Below are 20,930 nucleotides of genomic sequence, written 5' to 3' on the forward strand. Positions count from 1 at the left end.
CTCACCTCACGTTGTAGGACGGAGATATCGCATGATAAAGAGCTAAATATATAGACACAGGCTGCAAATAGTTGTTTTGTTGTAGTAGTAGTAATGTTTTAGAAGTAGGCAGGCTTTATTATTTGAATAATACACAGACTAATATAAGGCAATTGACAGTATGTTTTATTCAATGCACAGTTGGTATACACACGCTGTTTGACATCGATGCTCTGTGATATGTATGTGTGTTACATGATATTTTCATTGCTGTCGGTTTGCATACTGTATACCCTGCCTTTGGTTCAATAAACTAATAAAAAAAAAAAAAAAAAAAAAAAAGAATGGGCTGTCATCAGTCAGGATTTGGCCCAGAAGTGGATATATCTGGATGAGTTGCAGAAGTCTTGAAAAATAAGGATCAACACTGTAAATATGGAATTTTTACATAAACTTGATGTATTTGTTAGTAAAATTGTAAAAATGTATGAAAAGGTTATAATGGTGCTTCAATAAACATAGAATCAATTGACTACAAGATCTAACAACACTGAAGCAACAAACTCTAAAGCCAAAATTTGTGTCAGTCTTAACATTTTGACCAGGACTGTATATTCTTTTGTCGTCCTCTAGTACCATCTATAATAGTAATAATAATCTTTATATAATGCTAACATATTCCGCAGCGCTTTACAGTTTTGCACACATTATCTAATTGCTTTATGCATATGCTTTATTCATATATATATACTGTACGTTACCTCCACAAGGTAGACGTAGGGGCCTTAAGTTGCACATTAGCACCTGTATGACAGGGTGGCAATGGGGTGACAGAGGAGGCTTCGCCTGTCTATCTCTTTAGATGCCACGGTAGTTAATGGCAGTGGCATCTAAACTTTGGAAAAGTTACTTTACTCCATACATTTCCTGTGCACATCCATCAAACATGTATGGGAGATGTAGTTAAAGTGATTCTTGGAAAATGTAATAAAAAAGGGCGCTGGGACATATTCCAAGCTGCAACCCTTCCTAGTGACATGTCAGGGTAGATTGCTGCTTGAAGAAACAACTTGAGACATGTGTCTCAACAGTCAGAGGAGCAGTATTGTGATCTGATCAGCTCACTGTCATAAATCAGGGCTGCAGGAAAAGAGGGAAAAAAACCCATAAAATAATTGTCCTTAGCTGAGTGATCAGAACGGGATAGGATTTTCTTTCGCTCCCAGTAAGTCTCCGAGTAAGGGTACTGTCACACTTAGCGATGTACCAGCGATCCCGACCAGCGATATGACGTGGTCAGGATCGCTGGTACATCGCTAAGTGGTCGCTAGTGAGCTGCCACACAGGCAGATCTCACTAGCGACATCGCTGGGGACGGGGGTCGCTACTTACCTGTCACACCAGGCGATCCTGCGTCCTCCCGCCCGGCTCCACGCGTCGCTCGTCGTCACAGCAGGAAGCGCCGCAGGAAGCTGACGACGAGAAGTGGTCCTGAACGTTCTCGCGCGATGAGCGATAACCAGCGGGGGAGCGGGTCGTTGGTAAGTATCAGACACAGCGATATCGCTAGCAATATCGCTATAACGTCACAAGTTATAGCGATATTGCTAGCGATATCTCTTAGTGTGACATGCCTTTAAGTCTCCATGATCTGTCAGGTTGACTGAGAAGAACAAGTTCACAAATAAGCTGAGTTTTAGGACCAGTTCACGTGTCCAGTATTTGGTCAGCATTTTATATCAGTGTTTGTAAGCGAAAATCAGTAGTGGAATAATCAGAGGAAAAGTACCGTATACAAAACGTTTTTTGCTTTGTTTTTTACCCATACAATCTTTCAACTTTTTTCTTTTAGAACCAAAACCGGCTAGGAGTTTGAAAATCAGGTGGAGATTTAGCGGTCTACCAACCAGTAGAGTTGTCAGGCAGAGAGGTAAAATACAAGGGAGGAAGAGGTAAATAAGCTTGGTATCAATCCTTTTAATTATTGTAACAAGAAGGTATTTTGTGAAGAACTATTCTTGAAAAACTTGAGAACATGCATATCTCTAAGCATCCATTATTAATACACAAATGGAGCAAGAATAAGATAATCTTCTCTAGGTCAACTTCTACAATACATTTGCCTGGATAGCACATTCCTGTCACGAAAGCCATCGCTTGGCAATAATGACGTTCCCTGATGGAAAAAAAGGCCATTAGAAAACCAAAACAATTCAATAAATCACAGATGGTTCACCTTCAGTGTAAATGTGGCTTACAGGTGTCTAGTGTAAGGATCCCAAATGAATCCCAGCCCTCCCCGACTTGTGGCCAAACCCTCAGCCCACCCATATTCATATATCATAGTATACAGACTGCATTTACCTGACATCATATCCTGATGATTGAGTACGCCTTCTGTGAGAAGAGACAAATTGGTTACACAATGCACGCTTCACTATATGGTCAAGAAAGAAAATGTATTTACAGAGAGCACATAATAGTAGTAGCCTACTGTGCAGGAACATGGCGCACACAGGCTCTCTATTCTGACCATACACGACTCTATACTCTATGAACACTTTCACTCCTTTATGCACATGCTCTTTGAGCGACCAGAGGGGACTTAAAAAATAAATAATGATAATTGTTAGGTACTCTTTAATTTAATTAAACTATTCCAGACAAAGGACGTACCTGTACGCTTGGTACCGATATGAAGCAGGCTCAGGAGCCAGTTTCAAACCAGGTGGATGCCAGCTGTATAGTACCACCAACACCCTGAGCTAGCTCCAAAAACATACACTCACTGGCCACTTTATTAGGTACACCATGCTAGTAACGGGTTGGACCCCCTTTTGCCTTCAGAACTGCCTCAATTCTTCGTGGCAGAGATTCAACAAGGTGCTGGAAGCATTCCTCAGAGATTTTGGACCATATTGACATGATGGCATCACACAGTTGGCGCAGATTTGTCGGCTGCACATCCCTGATGCGAATCTCCCGTTCCACCACATCCCAAAGATGCTCTATTGGATTGAGATCTGGTGACTGAGGAGGCCATTTGAGTACAGTAAACTCATTGTCATGTTCAAGAAACCAATCTGAGATGATTCGAGCTTTATGACATGGCGCATTATCCTGCTGAAAGTAGCCATCAGATGTTGGGTACATTGTGGTCATAAAGGGATGGACATGGTCAGCAACAATACTCAGGTAGGCTGTGGCGTTGCAACGATGCTCAATTGGTACCAAGGGGCCCAAAGAGTGCCCAGAAAAAATTCCCCACACCATGACACCACCACCACCAGCCTGAACCGTTGATACAAGGCAGGATGGATCCATGCTTTCATGTTGTTTACGCCAAATTCTGACCCTACCATCCGAATGTCGCAGCAGAAATCGAGACTCATCAGACCAGGCAACGTTTTTCAAATCTTCTACTGTCCAATTTCGATGAGCTTGTGCAAATTGTAGCCTCAGTTTCCTGTTCTTAGCTGAGAGGAGTGGTACCCAGTGTGGTCTTCTGCTGCTGTAGCCCATCTGCCTCAAAGTTCGACGCACTGTGCGTTCAGAGATGCTCTTCTGCCTACCTTGGTTGTAACGGGTGGCAATTTGAGTCACTGTTGCCTTTCTATCAGCTCGAACCAGTATGCCCATTCTCCTCTGACCTCTGGCATCAACAAGGCATTTCCGGCCACAGAACTGCCGCTCACTGGATTTTTTTTCTTTTTCGGACCATTCTCTGTAAACCCTAGAGATGGTTGTGCGTGAAAATCCCAGTAGATCAGCAGTTTCTGAAATACTCAGACCAGCCCTTCTGGCACCAACAATCATGCCACGTTCAAAGGCACTCAAATCACCTTTCTTCCCCATACTGATGCTCGGTTTGAACTGCAGGAGATTGTCTTGACCATGTCTACATGCCTAAATGCACTGAGTTGCCGCCATGTGATTGGCTGATTAGAAATTAAGTCTTAACACACAGTTGGACAGGTGTACCTAATAAAGTGGCCAGTGAGTGTATAACAATAATCAGCAAGTGCTGGTGAAAAGATATGTTTTACTGCAGGGTATTTCTGCACATTTGTCATTCGGTGTCTTCTTTTTGTATTTCTAGCTCCAATAACTGTGGTTTAAAAAATTCCATGCTGATGTCAGTCAATCTCTGACGACAGCATTTAAATGGTTGTGATCTGGGTGTCCATCAGCTACTGAACAGAGGAAATGCTGGGACTCAGGAAATTTTCATTTTTACTCCATATTGCACTACTAGAGTTTTGCTATGTAGAGTAAAAGTGGTACAAAAGATTACAGGGTAAAGTCACCTAGGGGACTAAAACAAGTGTGTTAATCAAAAAAAAAAATGCTTTTAAAAATCTAAAACAAAATATTAAAAAAAAGTATGAATTACCCCATTATTCCCAATGCTAAATAAATAAAAAAAAACATTTCATATTTGGTTTCACCGCATCTGTAAAAATCCAAATTTATGTAAATATAAAAATTGACCAGTTGTAAAGAAAAAAAAATGGTGTTATGGTCATCTTAGGCTGGTTTCACACTAGCGTTTTATCACGCAGCGCATCGTGCACTATTGGTCGCACGCGCAATTGTCCCCTATCTTTAGAATGGCGGGCGCAGTGTCTAGCGATTGAACGCGTGCCTCGGCGCTTACGCGCGCTGCGCATTTTCCAGGTGTGCGACCAGATGAGCCGGACGCTACATGTTGCATTTTTTTGTTCCGCCCAACATCGTTAAAAAATCGCATGCGCACGTGTGCGCACACAATGCGCAAAAAAATAGCATTAGAATCTATGGGGTCGCTGAAGTGCGCATGTCAGCGCGCGCGATTTCAAAGTAAACAATGTCTAGACACTTGTTTAATCCACCCCCTAAACAAGCAACATTGTTTTAGAGGAGTGTACATGAAAGAAGGGGTCTGTAGTGCCAGAGCACACTCTACAGACAGTCTGAAAGAGATAAGTAGCCCTGCAAGAGACAATACACCCACCCAGCAAGAGACAAGACTCAAGTTTGGATTACAGCTTCAGCAGCTAAAATGTGAGTATTATAAAATCTATATATGTGTGCCTGTCCTTAAAAATATATTATATACTAATGTGTTTTTGTTTTTTTTATTCCAGCATGTCTTCTGGATCTGAATATTCGCCATCCGAAGAAGAACTGGCCCAACCTGACCAGGAGGTGAGGATTTCGCTGCCTTTGTGCAGGTGTAGCTGCCTCTACAAATGGGTAATAATTTGTGTTCTTTTACAGACCTCAGCATCGGAACCGGCAAGTGAGGCGGAACAGCGGGAGCAGACTAGCCAAGTCACGGCAAGGAGACACAATGTAAGTATCAAGTCTTTTAAGTCCCTTTTTTTAAAAATTTTTCTTTCTATTCCTTTTTTTCTGTCCTGTTTTTCATCCTCTATATCTTTCTTTTGTGTTTTCTTTTTTTTCAATGTGATTCTCATCAATTTCCAAGATTCTGATTTTTTTTTTTTTTTTCTCTCTCTAGGTTCCACAACGGGATGAAGACATCTATCTCGACAACGAGCACTTGATACGCCTTGTCCAGGAACGTGTCCCGTTGTGGGACAGCCGTGACCAGCAGTACAAAGACATTGTGGTGACCCGGCAGCTCTGGAATGAGGTGGCCGCAGTGGGACAGCGCCTCTGCAGCTTCAAAAAAGGCGTTAAGTATTTCCCTGCTGTTTGATGCCGCAATGACTCTTGTTCCTGAGGATACTTTTGTGTTTCCTGATAGATATATTCTATCAGGGAACATAACAGTGTCCTCAGGAACAACAGTGACAGCATTGTAGATTGTAATGCTGTATTGATCATGTTTTCACTCTTGCTCCTGAAGGTACTCGTGCGTTTGTTGCAAGATATATTCTTGCATCAAAAACACCAGGGCTCACTGGATCAACAGTGACTGCTTTGTGTATTGGACTGCTGTATTGATTCTGTTTTCACTCTTGCTCCTGAAGGTACTGGTGTGTTTGTTGCAAGATATATTCTTGCATCAAACACACTAGTGCTCTCTGGATCAACAGTGACTGCTTTGTGTAATGGACCTGCTGTATTGATTCTGTTTTCACTCTTGCTCCTGAAGGTACTGGTGTGTTTCTTGCAAGATATATTCTTGCAGTAAACACACCTGTGACATCAGGATCAACAGTGACTGCATTGTGTATTTAATTCTTTTGTGATGCCGCATTGAATGTTTGCCACGTTCACTCAGGTGTGTGAGATGATACAGATGTTGCCATCAGTGCATTGTATAACGTTTTTTCTGTTTTTTCTACAGTGAACAAAGTCCGCACACGTTGGTGCTCAATGAAGGACCGCTTCAACACTGATATTCGTGCTGAGGCACAGTGTTGTGAGCTCATTTTCGGGTTTGCCTCTGGCTTCTGGTGAGGGTTATGGAGCTAGCTGTGCTGACAGAGGAGTAGTGAATTCTCTATCTGGACTCCCTCTGTTGGTGAAGGGAGGTAATGAAGCTGATCTAAATGGCAGAGACCGGCCACCTGAGGAAGAGGACTGCGATTGGACATCAGGAGTTTCTGATTGGATTTAAGGCAGCCGACTCCCTAGTTTCTTGCTGGTGATTTTTCCGGACTGGGGCTCCTGGTTTCCAGTTTGGTTCCTGCCTTCCTAAAGCTAAGTTTTCTCTGCTATTGTTCATATGAGTTTTTGTCTGGTTTACTTAGTTTTTGTGTTCAGCCAGCCCTGGCTGGGACTGGGCCGAATCCCCATTTTTGTCTATGATCAGTTGATCTCTTTTGCTCTGTCTTCAGAATATACCTGAATGCTGATATAGTGATTTGAAGTCTAGCGACTTCAGGGCCTTTTTCTATCAGACGTGTTGGACATTCTTTTTGGCAGGGTTTTTTGCGTGATTGCAGACAGCAGCTTTTCTTTCCTGTCCTTTCTAGTTAGCGAGGGCCCCATTGTTTGCTCAGCCTATCTTTCTACCTGTGTCTGTGTTTTCATCTTGTTTCACAGACACTACATGTTGGGGGCTGTCTATTGCTTTGGGGTCTGCTCTGGGGCAGTTTAGATTTTCCCTTTCTTTCTTTAGGCTTATTTAGTTCTCCGGCCGTGACGAGGCGTCTAGGACCACCGTAGGCACGCTCCACGGCTACTGCTAGTTGTTGTGGATAGGATCAGGGGTCTGCAATCCGCTAGTTACCAACCTCTCTGGTTTTCTGGGCTTAGCTTGCTTTTTGTTTTTTCCTCCTCGGTGACTCATTCATAACAGGACAGGTTCACAGTGGTTCAGCGGCAAGGACCAGAACAAAGTGCCGCTATCATGGCGAGTTGGCTTTCCTGAGACCGGTCCTTGCCACTAGAGCGTAAGTATTTTATTTATTTTTTTATTATATTTTTTTTAATAACCTGTGCTTTTCTATTCCACAGCTGATGCTTCTAGTAAATGCATGATAGTAATGTTTTACTTTTCTTTCCACAGCACCTGGAGCGGTTCTTCATCGATCAACCTCAGACCCGTCCCAGCCATCCGACAGCCAGGAAGCGACTTGCAGGTCAGCAACACAGCTCGTGACCAGGAAGCTGGTCCATCAGGTGTTCCCCTGTCCAAGGTCTCTGCCACTGGTTATGCGGGCACTACCCGCTAGCGGCAAAGGGCCTCGGACAGGCCTGTCTTGCCCGAGTTCATGCACTTGAGCAAGGCCTTTCATGCCAGCCTCAAGTCGCTGTCCGACAGAGTGGAAAGTTGTTTTACCCACATGGAACACCGCTTCCACTATGTTGACCAGCGCCTTGACCGGCTGGAGGCCGACCTTAACAGACCAGCGCACCATTTCTTTAGTAAAATTGAACAGGGCATGGTGGAACACCTTAGTCCTGAGCAACCGCTGAATGTGTTACAGGCTTGCAACACTGCTTTCTTACAGGCTATGCAGCAGAATCAGTACGTGCAGCATTCAGTGGTGTCATTCCCACCTGTGCCACCATCTCGCTTCATCACAGTACCGACTTCTGCTGCATACCACAGCACGGCCACCTGCATTCCTAGCCAAGCCGGACACCACTACACCACACCAATGCCGAGTGCTACTGGACACTCCACCCCCGCCACCTCCATGGCAAGCACTGCTCCTGTCTGGAGCACCACTACCGCCACCGTTCCAACAGCTTGGCGCACCGCCACCGCAAAACCAGCTTGGGCCACCACCACCTATTCTTATGGTCGCAGCACCGACACAACATCTCCGTCTAGGAGCACCGCCACCACAAGCATCAGCATGGGAGCACCGCCACCACTCCTCATCATTCCAGGAGCATCGCCACCACTCATCGGAGCACCACCACCGCTTCGCCTTCTAGGAGCACTGCCACCACTTTGCCTACTAGGAGCACCGCCACAACTTCTACTAGGAGCATCGACACAACTTCTCCTCGTAGGAGCACCACCACCACTTCAACAAGAAGCACCAAGAACACTTCTCCTTCTAGGAGCACCGACACCGCCGAGCAGCAGAGGGGTGACCCACATTCCATCTTTTTCTCATCCCGGACACGGTCCACCATCTCCAGGCGGGGAAGCAATGTAAGGCGGTCACACGGTGGTAGTCGGTCCAGGCAGGTGACTCCTGCCCCAAAGAAGACCAAAAAACAAAAAACTTTGTCAGTCCCCCCTCTCCTTCTAATCTTTCTCAACCTGCCTCCGTTTCCATCCCTGATCTCCCTTCCCCCACTACTTTAGTCGCCCTTCACCTAGAACCCCTTCCTCAACTTTCAGCCATTCCTCGTCTCTCCACACCACCAAAGTATCCCACTTTTCCCCCAAACGTCCTTCAAAATAATTTTTTTTTTTTTTAAATAAATGTGCAATTCTGCTTTCACAAAAAACTTTCATTAATGTGTCTTTCGCCACCTACAAACACTGCACCGTACACACACTGTGTCGTACACTTAGCGTTTTTGTCACCACATAGCTCCATTACTGCCACGTTTCTTGTGTCATTCTTGGAGATGTGTAGTCAAAAACACAAATGTATATGACATGTATTTTCCACACCAGTCTCTTGAATCAGCTAATATTACACATACTGAATAGAGGATGTTGCTGAGTGCAAGGTGTATCTATTGTTACTTTGCCAGGTATCATCAAAAGTTAATTGACTATGGTGTGTTTTTACCAACATCATTTAACTTTTTGTGATACAAGGCAAGGTGATTCTAGATATACCTTGTAATTAACCATATCATCTATTCAGTGTGAGTTGAGAAACTGAGGAGATGACGGGGAAAATACACGCCATATGTACAATACCCTGCGCTTGTATCATAACCATCACACCTGGCCAGGTGTATACACATGAGTTTTATCCTGCAGCGTCGCTTCAGTCTGCATATATTTCTATCAGACTGTAGCAATGCTCCAGTTTACCTCTTATGTGCATTCTCCTGCCCATGTGTGATAACCTTCTAAAGTCTGGATGCGTTACTTTTGGCGTCCTCACTTCAGCATGACACCAGGCCTGGGTATTGTATTAGTTGTATAAACTTTATTATGTCTACTGTCTGCGTTCAAACTGAAGCCACAGTGATGATACAACAAATAATATTTATAGTCACAGCGTTAGGTGTCATAAATAGTGAGGGGTGCTACTGCATTCCCAAATCACTATTGTTATCATGCCAGGTGACACAAATTATTTGTATTATCTCCACCGTCGCAGCAAATTGAACTCAAAGTGTAGAGATGATAAAGATCATACAACTTGTGTGTATGTATAGTCACCTTGTTAGGAGTACTAGTAAATTCATGATGCACAAGACACAGCATCATTAATTCACTGGTACACTGGGCCAGTTGATTATTGTATTGAAGTGTAAGAAGACAGAGTGCACTCGGTACAGGTATCAACACAGGTTTTTATTAACATACACACAAAAGAAAACTTGGTTTACACCATTTGATCTTGCCATTCCACCTGTCCCACATCTGAGTTGAAGTAGGCCGCAAATTGGTCCCTTATTTGGCCAACTTCCTCGGATGACCTGAGAGGGTGCTGAGTAAATTCAGGCAATGGGTTAGGAGCTGCCTCATCGAGTTCAAAGTTCGGGTGCTCTCTAACCATGACAAAATTATGTAGAACCACACAGGCCTTCACCACCTCATCCACTGTTTCCAGTTTCAGATTAATGGCTGTGCTGAGAATGCGCCACCTGAAGACAAGTATACCAAAGGCACACTCAACAGTTCTTCTGGCCCTGGTCAGCCTGTAATTAAAAATTCTTTTGGTGTAGTCCAAGTCCCGGCTGGAGTAGGGCTTGAGCAGGTTTTGGCACATCTGGAATGCCTCATCCCCAACCATTACAAAGGGCTGCGGCGGACCTTCGGTGTTGGGAAGTGGCCTGGGGAAATTGAACTGGTTGCCATACAACCTCCGGCCCATGTCAGAGTTCTTAAAAGCCTGGGAGTCATTCCCACGGCCAAATGCCCCCAATGTCCACTGCAACAAACTTACAGTCTGCATCCGAAATGGCCATGAGTACTGTAGAAAAGTACTTTTTATAGTTATAGTACTCAGAGCCTGTTCTTTTTTGGTTTCATAATACGAATGTGTTTCCCATCAACGGCACCCAAACAGATAGGGAAATTGCAGACTGTCCAGAATCTTTCAGCAATTTCAAACCACTTTTCCACGGTGGGCAGGGGCATAAATTCGGGACAGAGAATGTCCCACAAAGCCCGGCAGGTCTCCGCAACTATTCCAGACAAGGTTGATATTCCAATACGGTACTGGAAGTGCAATGAAGAGAGGCTCTCACCAGTAGCCAGGAATCTGTGAAACCGAGAAACAAAAAAAAAATTAATATTTGTGTATATAGATTGTTTAGAACCACAAAAAAATACATAACCCAAGAAAAACACAGGCATACAAATATATATGCAGCCTTTTCTTTACTACATGGCATAAAAAAATGCAGCCTTTGGTTAACTACATGGCAGAACAATAATTCTGCCAGTTTTGGAATAGTCCATGTGAGAACAAAGAAAATTATGCAGGCATTGTTTTTGCAATACTACGTACCGCAATGTGACCAGGAGCCGTTCCTCGGAAGGAATCGCACGACGGAGCTGTGTGTCCTGTCTCCGGATGGCATCTCGGACACAACCAAGCAAATACCTGAAGGTTTGTTGGGACATCCGTGTGTAATCAGTATGTTTATCCGGAGTTCAATAATCGGATGTATCCACAAACGCTGCCGTCTTCGCTGTCTTTCTCTCTCCCTTTGCTCATGACAAGCAACTGCATAAGCCTGAGCCATCCTGATGTCCAGATCCAAGTTGAAGTGAAATCTCTTCCAGCGCAGATCCATGTTGTCAAGAGAAAATCCAAGGAAATGTGAAGAATTCAGCTGTAAACAGGGTCTATGTAAAGAATTTCCATAACACAAGCCCACTGCTGTCCCATTGGTGGAGTCTGTTGCAAGAATTTTTCAAGAATTTTCCTCCTGTGATTGTGACACCATGCGCATAAAAAAATGCAAATGCATGGAAAAACGCATAAAAACGCCTACAAATGCAGTGTTTTTTGTCATAATGTGCACGATGATGCGTCGAAAAAATGCAGCATTTACAAGTGTTTGTAAGCGTTTTTGCACGCGAATCATGTGTGCTCGAAACGCTGCGCAAAAAGGCGCAAGTGTGAAACTAGCCTTAGATCACAAAAAAAACAAACAATCAAATCGCCACATATACATCCAAATTGGCACCAGGAAAAAGTAAACCTCACCAAGTATACAAAACAAACCCTTACACAGGTCCATTTATGAGGGGAGGTTAAGTGCCGCAGTCTAAAGGCCCCGTCACACATAGCGATCTCGCTAGCGAGATCGCTGCTGAGTCACAAGTTTTGTGACACAACAGCGATCTCACCAGCGAGATCGCTGTGTGTGACAGCGATCGACCCCCCTGCCGGTATCGCTGATCGCTCTTGGAAACCTCTGGACATTTCTTCCATCACTGGTCTCCCGCTGGCCAGCACGCATCGCTGCGTGTGACAGGCGGGAGACCAGCGATCAGCTGGTAACTAATGTACACATCGGGTATCCAAGGGACGTGCGTCCCTTAGAAACCCGATGTGTAGCTTAGTTACCAACTTCCTGCATCAGCGCGCTGGCAACTAACGTACACAGCGACGCCGCGCGCTCGGCGTCGCTGTGCTGATCGCTGGTGAAGTCTGTTTGACAGTTCACCAGCGATCATGTAGCGACTCACCAGCGATCCTGACACGTTGATATTGTTGTCGGGATCGCTGGTGAGTCGCTATGTGTGACTCCAGCTTTACTGACCTGGAGGTTAAGCATTGCCAGAGGTCATTTCTATCACATAATGAAGGTCGTAAGAACAACATTTTAAAAAAAACCTAAACACTGAGGAATTGCTTATTATTATTTTTTTTTTAGCTTTCACAGTTGACTTATTCTTTTAGTTGATTTTATAATGTAAACTAAATTGTGTAATTCAAAAACTGCAATAACTCACCCCTTCCACCACACAAAAAAGCCATCATATAACCATGTCAAAAAAATATAGCTTTTGAAAAGGAAGGAAAAAAATTTGCCCAGTCATGACTGCTTTTGGGAATATTCCAAGTTACAATTATTAAGCTTTTCTTGAAAAAACAATTTGTTATTTACGGCACCTTTGTGTGATTTATAAAAAAAAAAAAAAAACTAAACTACTCTATTACGCACATATAACCCAACTCACCGATAACGGGGGTGTTCTGAGGTTTCAGATGGAGAGCGTTCCGGAATGGAGAGAGAGGTGGAAGACAGAGTTGTAGCAATTGAAGCAGTAGTAGCCTCCTCAAATGATGGAGGTGTGCAGGGCAGCAAGTCTGCACGAGCTATAGAAATAAGAGGGATAAAAGAAAATATAAGTGATCAACAGACCTATGGTCAGTCTGGTCATTTAGGTTCATGGACCATGAAACTTTGATGTATGAATTCAGCCTAAGTCCCTACCTTCATGCTCACATCATTATGGAACGTGTAAAAAAAATGGAAAGTTTGTGGTCTGTATCCAAGATGCCAGGCGATGAAGATGCAGCAAATGCCGGAAATAATGTAAAAACTTTTTTGGGGGGATTTTTGTACAAGTTTCGAAGTATAGCCCACTTCTTCAGGAAACAAAAACTATATGCTTCCTGTCTAACTAATATGGCATTGGTATTCAAGTGGTGACTAAAAATGAGATTTTCATATATACTTCACTTTTCAATATTCTCTAACTGCTGCTGATCAGTCCTATTGTTTTTCATGGGCATGCACATCACTCTCACATAACCCATGCAGCACAAACATCGCTCTCAAATCAGACACGTGAAACGCACATACATCCCACTCACATACCAAAAACATGCTGATAACATATCAGGCACATACCAGACACAGGCAGCATGCACGCCAGATATTTTAATCACTTGCACTTTGGACAGATGTCGGGGAAATTTTACACATCAAGAATTACAGGCATCACAAGGCCCATTTACCATTACTAATAAACAGGTATGAATGTTCAGAGGAATGTTCGCTTCCCAGCCATCTGCCAGTCTAAACAGACTACCCATGAATGACATAGGAGCAAAATGATCCTTCCTCAGTTGAAATTATTTGTAACCCCTACAACCCCCCAGGCTGTTTTCACCTTCCTGACCAGGACAAATTTTACAATTCTGACCACGGTCACTTTATGAGCTTATAGCCCTGGAACGCGTCAATGGATCCCACCGATTCAGAGATTGGTTTCTCGTGACATAACATACTTCACGATAATGGTAACATTTGTGAAAACATAGGAAATTTGGCAAAAATTTTGAAAATTGTACAAATTTTTTATTCTTATTCAACCCCTGGGCGACATGCACCATATATGTACTGTACTACAAGAACTGCATACCCGCAAAGCGAAGTACATATACAGCACCACTATTTCCAGTCACCGCACAGAGACAAGATGGCTGCAGTCTGACAACCCAGGGGGACTGTACTGCCCCCCCCCCCCAACCTGAAGTGTAGGCAATTGCTGTAATTGGCTGGTCAGAATCAATAGTAAAGTTTAAGAAAAAATAAAAATCAATCAATGTGACGTGCGCTGTGATTCGTGCCGCATCAGACTGCACCAATCACAGCAATCACAATGGATGGAGAGATCACGAAGTCACCTCTTCTGGATTAACCCCTTTGACGATAATTTGATGAACAATAGTTACTGACCAATCAGTGCCAAAAGAGTTAATCTAACATAGCAATCACCGCTCTGCACGACAGTTGGCACTGTGCTATGCTTTTCTGCTGTTTAGATCTGCAGGCAATGCAGGGACCTTCCTTCAGTTTCAGGAAGTAGTCATCAAGGTCCTGAGGCTTGGCACTTAAGACGGAGAGGGTCCCAGTACTTCTGAAACTGATGGTACCTGTATCATAACAGGTCAACAATTTCCTGGAGAGGTCCCCCAAACAGCGAAGGGAAGATCATAAAAAGGTGCAGCGTATGCTCAAAGAGGGGAATTCAAAAGGGCACAATTTACCATTGTGAAATCTGCCCTGAGAAACCTGGCATTTGCATTAAGGATTGCTTCAAGGCATACCATATGTCCATTAATTCATAAAATTTGTTTTTACCCTGTTGACACAAACACTTTTATAATCTGATGTACTCTGCACAACTTACACATTATAAATTCACACGCTAATAAAACCAAAAGCATTATCATTACTATAAAATTATGCCTTTCTAAAATGGTGTCACTTGTGGGAGATTTCCACTATTTAGGCACATCAGGGGTTCTCCAAACGTGACATGTCGTCTGCTCGATTCCAGGCAATTTTGGGTTCAAAAAGACAAACTGTGCTCCTTCCCTTCCAAGCCCTGCCATGCGCCAAAACAATAGATTTCTCCCATATATGGGGTAATCGGCGTACTCAGGAGAAATTGCACAACAAATTTTGGGGTCCATTTTCTCCTTTTACCCTTGTGAAAATAAAAAAAAATTGGGTCTAATGTTAGGCTATGTGCATACGTTGCGGAATTGTGCGGACATTTTCGTGGGAATTCCGCAACTCCCTGCCGCGGGAAATGCACTAGAATTCCACATGTGTAATTCCTGCGTATTTTCCGCGATTTAACTAGCGTTTTGCAAGCGTAATTAGCTTGCAGAATACTAGCGTTTTCCACGCGATCTGTAGCATCGCTTGGAAAACTGATTGACAAGTTGGTCACACTCGTCAAACACAGTGTTTGACGAGTGTGACCAACTTTTTAATATTGAGGCTGCCTTATGCAGCATCAGTAGTAAAAAGATATAAAGTTAAAAATAAAAAAAAAAAATGGTGTTTTTCTCACCTTCCGGCGTCCTCTGCAGCGTTCCCGGGCCTCAGCGATGCTCCCGGCAAGTCCCGTTCCCAGCAATGCCTTGCGACAATGACCTTTGATGACGTAGCGGTCTCGCGAGACCGCTACGGTGTCGCGAGACCACGAATTCATCAAAGGTCATTGTCTCATGGCATCACTGGGAACGGAAGTTGGCGGGAGTATCGCTGAGGCCCGGGAACGGTGTGGGGGACGACAGAAGGGGAGAATAACACCACTTTTTATTTTAAACCTATTTTTTACAGGGATATGGTACCCAGAGCCTGGAGGAGAGTCTCCTCTCCTCCAGACCCCGAGTACCGTCCGCACATTTTCCGCTTACTTTGCGCATGGTGGCCATAGCCACATGAGGAAAGTAAGCGGAACAATGCTTCACTGTGTGTGCGGAATTCCTGCGATTCCGCACAAAGAATGGGCATGCTGCGTATTTTTCCGTGATGCGATTTTGCCGTGGAAAACTATGTAGCATTAGCACAGCATGTGCGGAATGCCATTGAATACAATGACTTGCTTATTTTATGCGTTTTTGATGCTTTTTCGTGGCGAAAAAACGCGGCAAAACCGCATAAAATCCACGGGAATTCAGGACGTGTGCACACAGCCTCAAACTTTTTTTTTTTTTTATTAGCACCTTGAAAGGTGCAGTTTTTTGTTCAATTGATCTTATAAAATTAATCATCAAGTATGAGGAGATGGAATTGAAAAAAAAATACAAAATTTTGTTGACGAGGCTCTAAAAAAATTGAACAGATGTAATAAACCCAGTAATTTCAAAAATCTGCAGGATGGACTTGACTCACATTGATAATTTGGAAAATCAAATCATTGATGTTAAAAGAAGAAATATATAAGAGAGACTGTCAGGACTATGATGCAGACAGAATTTACAAGTGGAAAAAAAAGCAAAAACCTTATTAAAAAAAACATCAAAAAAACATCAAAGAAAAACCCTAAAAAAACCTCCCAAAGAGGATGACATTACCATTACGTAAAGTGTGGTTTTCCTACCCAGATACAGTCATATGTAAAAGTTTGGGCACCCCTATTAATGTTAACCTTTTTTCTTTATAACAATTTTGGTTTTTGCAACAGCTATTTCAGTTTCATATATCTAATAACTGATGGATTCAGTTATATTTCTGGATTCAAATGAGGTTTATTGTACTAACAGAAAATGTGCAATCTGCATTTTAATAAAATTTGACCGGTGCAAAAGTATGGGCACCTCAACATAAAAGTGACATTAATATTTCGTAGACCCTCCTTTTGCAAAAATAACAGCCTCTAGTCGCTTCCTGTAGCTATTAATGAGTTCCTGGATCCTGGATGAAGGTATTTGTGACCATTCCCGTTTACAAAACAATTCCAGTTCAGTTAAGTTTGATGGTCGCCGAGCATGGACAGCCCGCTTCAAATCATCCCACAGATGTTCAATGATATTCAGGTCTGGTGAATGCAGTCTATTTATTCCAACTATCAGTTGTTGATGTTGTGTTACTGAAGGCGAGCAATGCCTGTCCTGGGTGTCCTTTTGGGCAGCTATGAGGTGTACCTGACTGGTGGTAAAAAAAAAAAAAAAAAAAAAAAAAGGAGTGTTAGTCTGTGTGCTACCCGGCTTTCATTCTTTTTGGTACAGATAAGATATGGATAGACAGATATGGATAAATGGATGGATAGAGCAGATTTCTAATCTGCTTTTGCTATGGAAAACCTCTGAGCTCAAAAACCTTTCAGGTGATGCGGTTTTTTAAAAAGCTGATCTGCTTTTGCAGCTGAAAAACAAATCCTCAAAAAATGCAGCAAAAATGCTGTGTGTGAATGTAGCCTTAGATCAGGAATAGAACAGCCATTTATAGGACATTTCATAACTTTCTCAAATTCCTATGAAAAAATATTCAGCACATAATGCATTGAACTACTGGACCCAATTTATTATATATTTTAGGAGTCGGAGTCGGACCATTTTATTCCGACTCCGACTCCACCAAAATGAGCTCTGACTCCACAGCCCTGTTCTTCACCAAAAATTGATATTTGGTATCTTTATGTTTGAAGCATATGATGTGGGAAAAGGTTGAAAAGTTCCAGGGGCTGAATACATTTGCATGGCACTGTAATCGCTCAGTGTAAACCACAGGATAAATGTTATGTCCAGGTGCCGAATACATTTGCATGGCACTGTAATCGCTCAGTGTAAACCACAGGATAAATGTTATGTAAAATGTTCCTAACAAAAGCTTCAACTCAATCCACATAGAAAGCAAGTCCCCATTCAGGTCTGTCATCTGTTAACAGAAATATAAGGGGCTTCCAAGTTACCGGTAGTACAAATGCTCTGGAAAAGCAAAATGGCTCCAGTCAAGGACAATCCACAGACCACCTCCAAAGACCTGCAGCATCATCTTGCTGCAGATGGTGTCACTGTGCATCGGTCAACAATACAGCGCACTTTGCACAAGGAGAAGCTGTATGGGAGAGTGATGCGAAAGAAGCCGTTTCTGCAAGCACGCCACAAACAGAGTCGCCTGAGGTATGCAAAAGCACATTTGGACAAGCCGGTTACATTTTGGAAGAAGGTCCTGTGGACTGATGAAACAAAGATTGAGTTGTTTGGTCATACAAAAATGCGTTATGCATGCGCTGTATTGTTGACCGATGCACAGTGACACCATCTGCAGCAAGATGATGCTGCAGGTCTTTGGAGGTGGTCTGTGGATTGTCCTTGACTGTTCTCACCATTCTTCTTCTCTGCCTTTCTGATATTTTTCTTGGCCTGCCACTTCTGGGCTTAACAAGAACTGTACCTGTGTTCTTCCATTTCCTTACTATGTTCCTCACAGTGGAAACTGACTGGTTAAATCTCTGAGACAACTTTTTGTATCCTTCCCCTGAAAAGCTATGTTGAATAATCTTTGTTTTCAGATCATTTGAGAGTTGTTTTGAGGAGCCCATGATGCCACTCTTCATAGGAGAATCAAATAGGAGAACTACTTGCAAGTGGCCACCTTAAATACCTTTTCTCATGATTTGATACACCTGGCTATGAAGTTCAAAGCTCAATGAGGTTACAAAACCAATTTAGTGCTTCAGGAAGTCAGTAAAAAGTAGTTAGGAGTGTTCAAAACAAGAAAATGATAAGGGTGCCCATACTTTTGCACCGGTCAAATTTTGTTTAAATGCAGATTGCACATTTTCTGTTAGTACAATAAGCCTCATTTGAATCCAGAAATATAACTGAGTCCATCAGTTATTAGATATATGAAACTGAAATACCTGTTGCAAAAACCAAAATTGTTATAAAGAAAAAAGGTTAACATTAATAGGGGTGCCCAAACTTTTACATATGACTATCATGAACAATATAATGGTGAACTGCAGATGATGAACCTACAATGCCCTAAACATACTGAACAAAATAAACATGTCTTACCAATAGCCAGACGATGGTGCCACTTCCCCTACACGTGTTTCATCAGCGTGCCTTCTTCAGGGAGGGTGGCATCATAGCCTTAACCTGCTCTCCTTATAAATCCAGAACAACCAATCATATTCAATTCAGTACACACTCATATGCCTGCGACACACCAGGTGTGAGAGAATAGAATTCTGGTACTTGTAGTTTACTGTAGAGTTTACCCCTATAATAATATAGTACCTCACAGATGGCTGAAAGTTGGCGCATGCAACACAGACACTTCCGGGTCAGGTCAAGCCAATGAGGGAACATGGCTGTCAGCGAGGCGGCGGTGATCAGACCGTAACCCACGTGGGCGGAGGCTCCAACCATCACCCCGCCTACAGCAACTGATAGACACCGTCATTGGAGACACGCCTAGAATGTCAGGGCGCATGTGCGCCGGCCGGGACACAAACGGAATAAGTTTCTCTGCATATATAGCCATAGCATATTAACCCCTCCAAATATGTTATCATGAGTGCAATTTCAAACCTACTGTACTCAGAGATATATAGGGTAAGTATCATAGATGTATTAATTATGTTAACCCTATAATGGGTATACGATAATAAAGAAGGTAACACTAGGGGTAGGCAAGGAAAAAATAAAAAAATGGTACAAAAACAAAACTAAAAACAGAGAAGTCAGTAAAACCAAAAATCAGTGATACAAGTGATGGATGGTAGTATAGAGAGTGTGTAATTCTATATTTATACAGTGCATACCACAATCATGAATGATATACAATGAACTTGAAATACATACTGAAAGTGCCACAAAAAGAAAGAAAACAGACAGGTGACGTCATAAAGTGCAAGAGTGCCAAATTTTAATATACATATTTTTTTAAATTATTATTATTAAAAACTTCATCCAATTATTACAAAGTGAATATATTAATGAAGCTAATAAGGTGCCAATATAACAATGGTGAGATAGCATGTGAAAGTGAAGGATAGACTTCCCATATAACTCTCTCCATGGCCCCACTAAATTGGTATACACCTATATACATACACGGACTTGCCCACATTATACATCATCAATAACTAAAATGCAAATCTGCACAACTACCTAAAAAGAATACAGAATACAATAACCAGAGATAAAGAATGGCTCAAACCATTAACATCTCAAAATTTCATACAATGATTCCTGGCAATGAATAATCATTCCACAACCATTCTAATTATCAGTCCATAGAGGAAGAGGTTCATAAGTGCAAAATTGCATCAGTCTTAGTTGGTTCCTACATAAGAAAGTACATCTATGACTCTAATATAATCTTGTAGGTGAAAAAAATGCCATGGCAAATTGTTCATCCATATTCAAATATTCTGGTATTCTTCTTTCAAAACCACCAAGTATGATCCCGTTCACTTAGGTTTATTATCACACGGAGTCAAACCATGACGATTTCACTATCCTCACAAGGAAAGAATGTTCAGTCAATATGCCAGGGTCATACTAAGGAGCCATAAAAAATAGCACAAGTTAGTGCAAAATAAGGCCAACTAAAAATAATAAAAACAAAAATGACAAATAAAAGAGACGAAACACAAATAAGACACTAAAAAAAGACAAACATACCAATGTGTGGGGTCAAAGTTCAAACAAAAGCAGCAAAACTCAAGGATTCATTAAATCCATGTGGTTGTACGGTATGCATGGTCAATATCGACCTAGCTTCCCTTTGTACCAATTAACGGCTAAGGTTACTACCATGAAGACTAGAGCGAATATGATCATTCCTCTTAATTCGGAGACCTGATGGATCACAAGAATGGTGTTGCTTAAAATGTCTAGGGATCGTCTTTAGTTGTTCCAGATCATCCTCTTTTGCAGCTGTCAGAATATCTTGCGTGTTCCCGTGCCCTAACCTTCAATGCACGTGTGGTCAATCTTGCGTAGATTAGGGAACAGGGACACGTTGCATGGTATACAACTGTCTGTGTAGAACAGTTGATGGAATGTGTAATACATTTCTTTCCATTAGATGACAGAAAATCTTTTTTTTTTCCTATCTTTGGGCAGGCAACACACCTACCACATGGTGTACATCCCAAGTTATTAGATGATTACTTAAAT

At 42.5% G+C, this 20,930-nt stretch overlaps 1 protein-coding gene across 4 annotated transcripts in view; it reads right to left on the reverse strand.

Moving 5' to 3' along the window:
* PIP5K1C (phosphatidylinositol-4-phosphate 5-kinase type 1 gamma) overlaps window positions 1-20,930 on the reverse strand; it is a 243,409-nt gene that overhangs the window by 54,808 nt on the left and 167,671 nt on the right. For 3 of the 4 annotated variants that reach the window (XM_073563060.1, XM_073563061.1, XM_073563058.1), the window contains exons 13-14: window positions 12,725-12,863; window positions 2,344-2,376 (exon numbers count right to left, since the gene is read on the reverse strand). In XM_073563060.1, the coding sequence (XP_073419161.1) occupies window positions 2,344-2,376; window positions 12,725-12,863 (172 nt within the window). The remainder of the gene's footprint in view (window positions 1-2,343; window positions 2,377-12,724; window positions 12,864-20,930) is intronic. The other variant, XM_073563059.1, reaches the window with a different exon arrangement.

The sequence above is a fragment of the Dendrobates tinctorius genome, unplaced genomic scaffold (assembly GCF_039654945.1).
Source record: "Dendrobates tinctorius isolate UK_male_01 unplaced genomic scaffold, ASM3965494v1 ptg000377l, whole genome shotgun sequence".
NCBI lineage: Eukaryota > Metazoa > Chordata > Amphibia > Anura > Dendrobatidae > Dendrobates > Dendrobates tinctorius.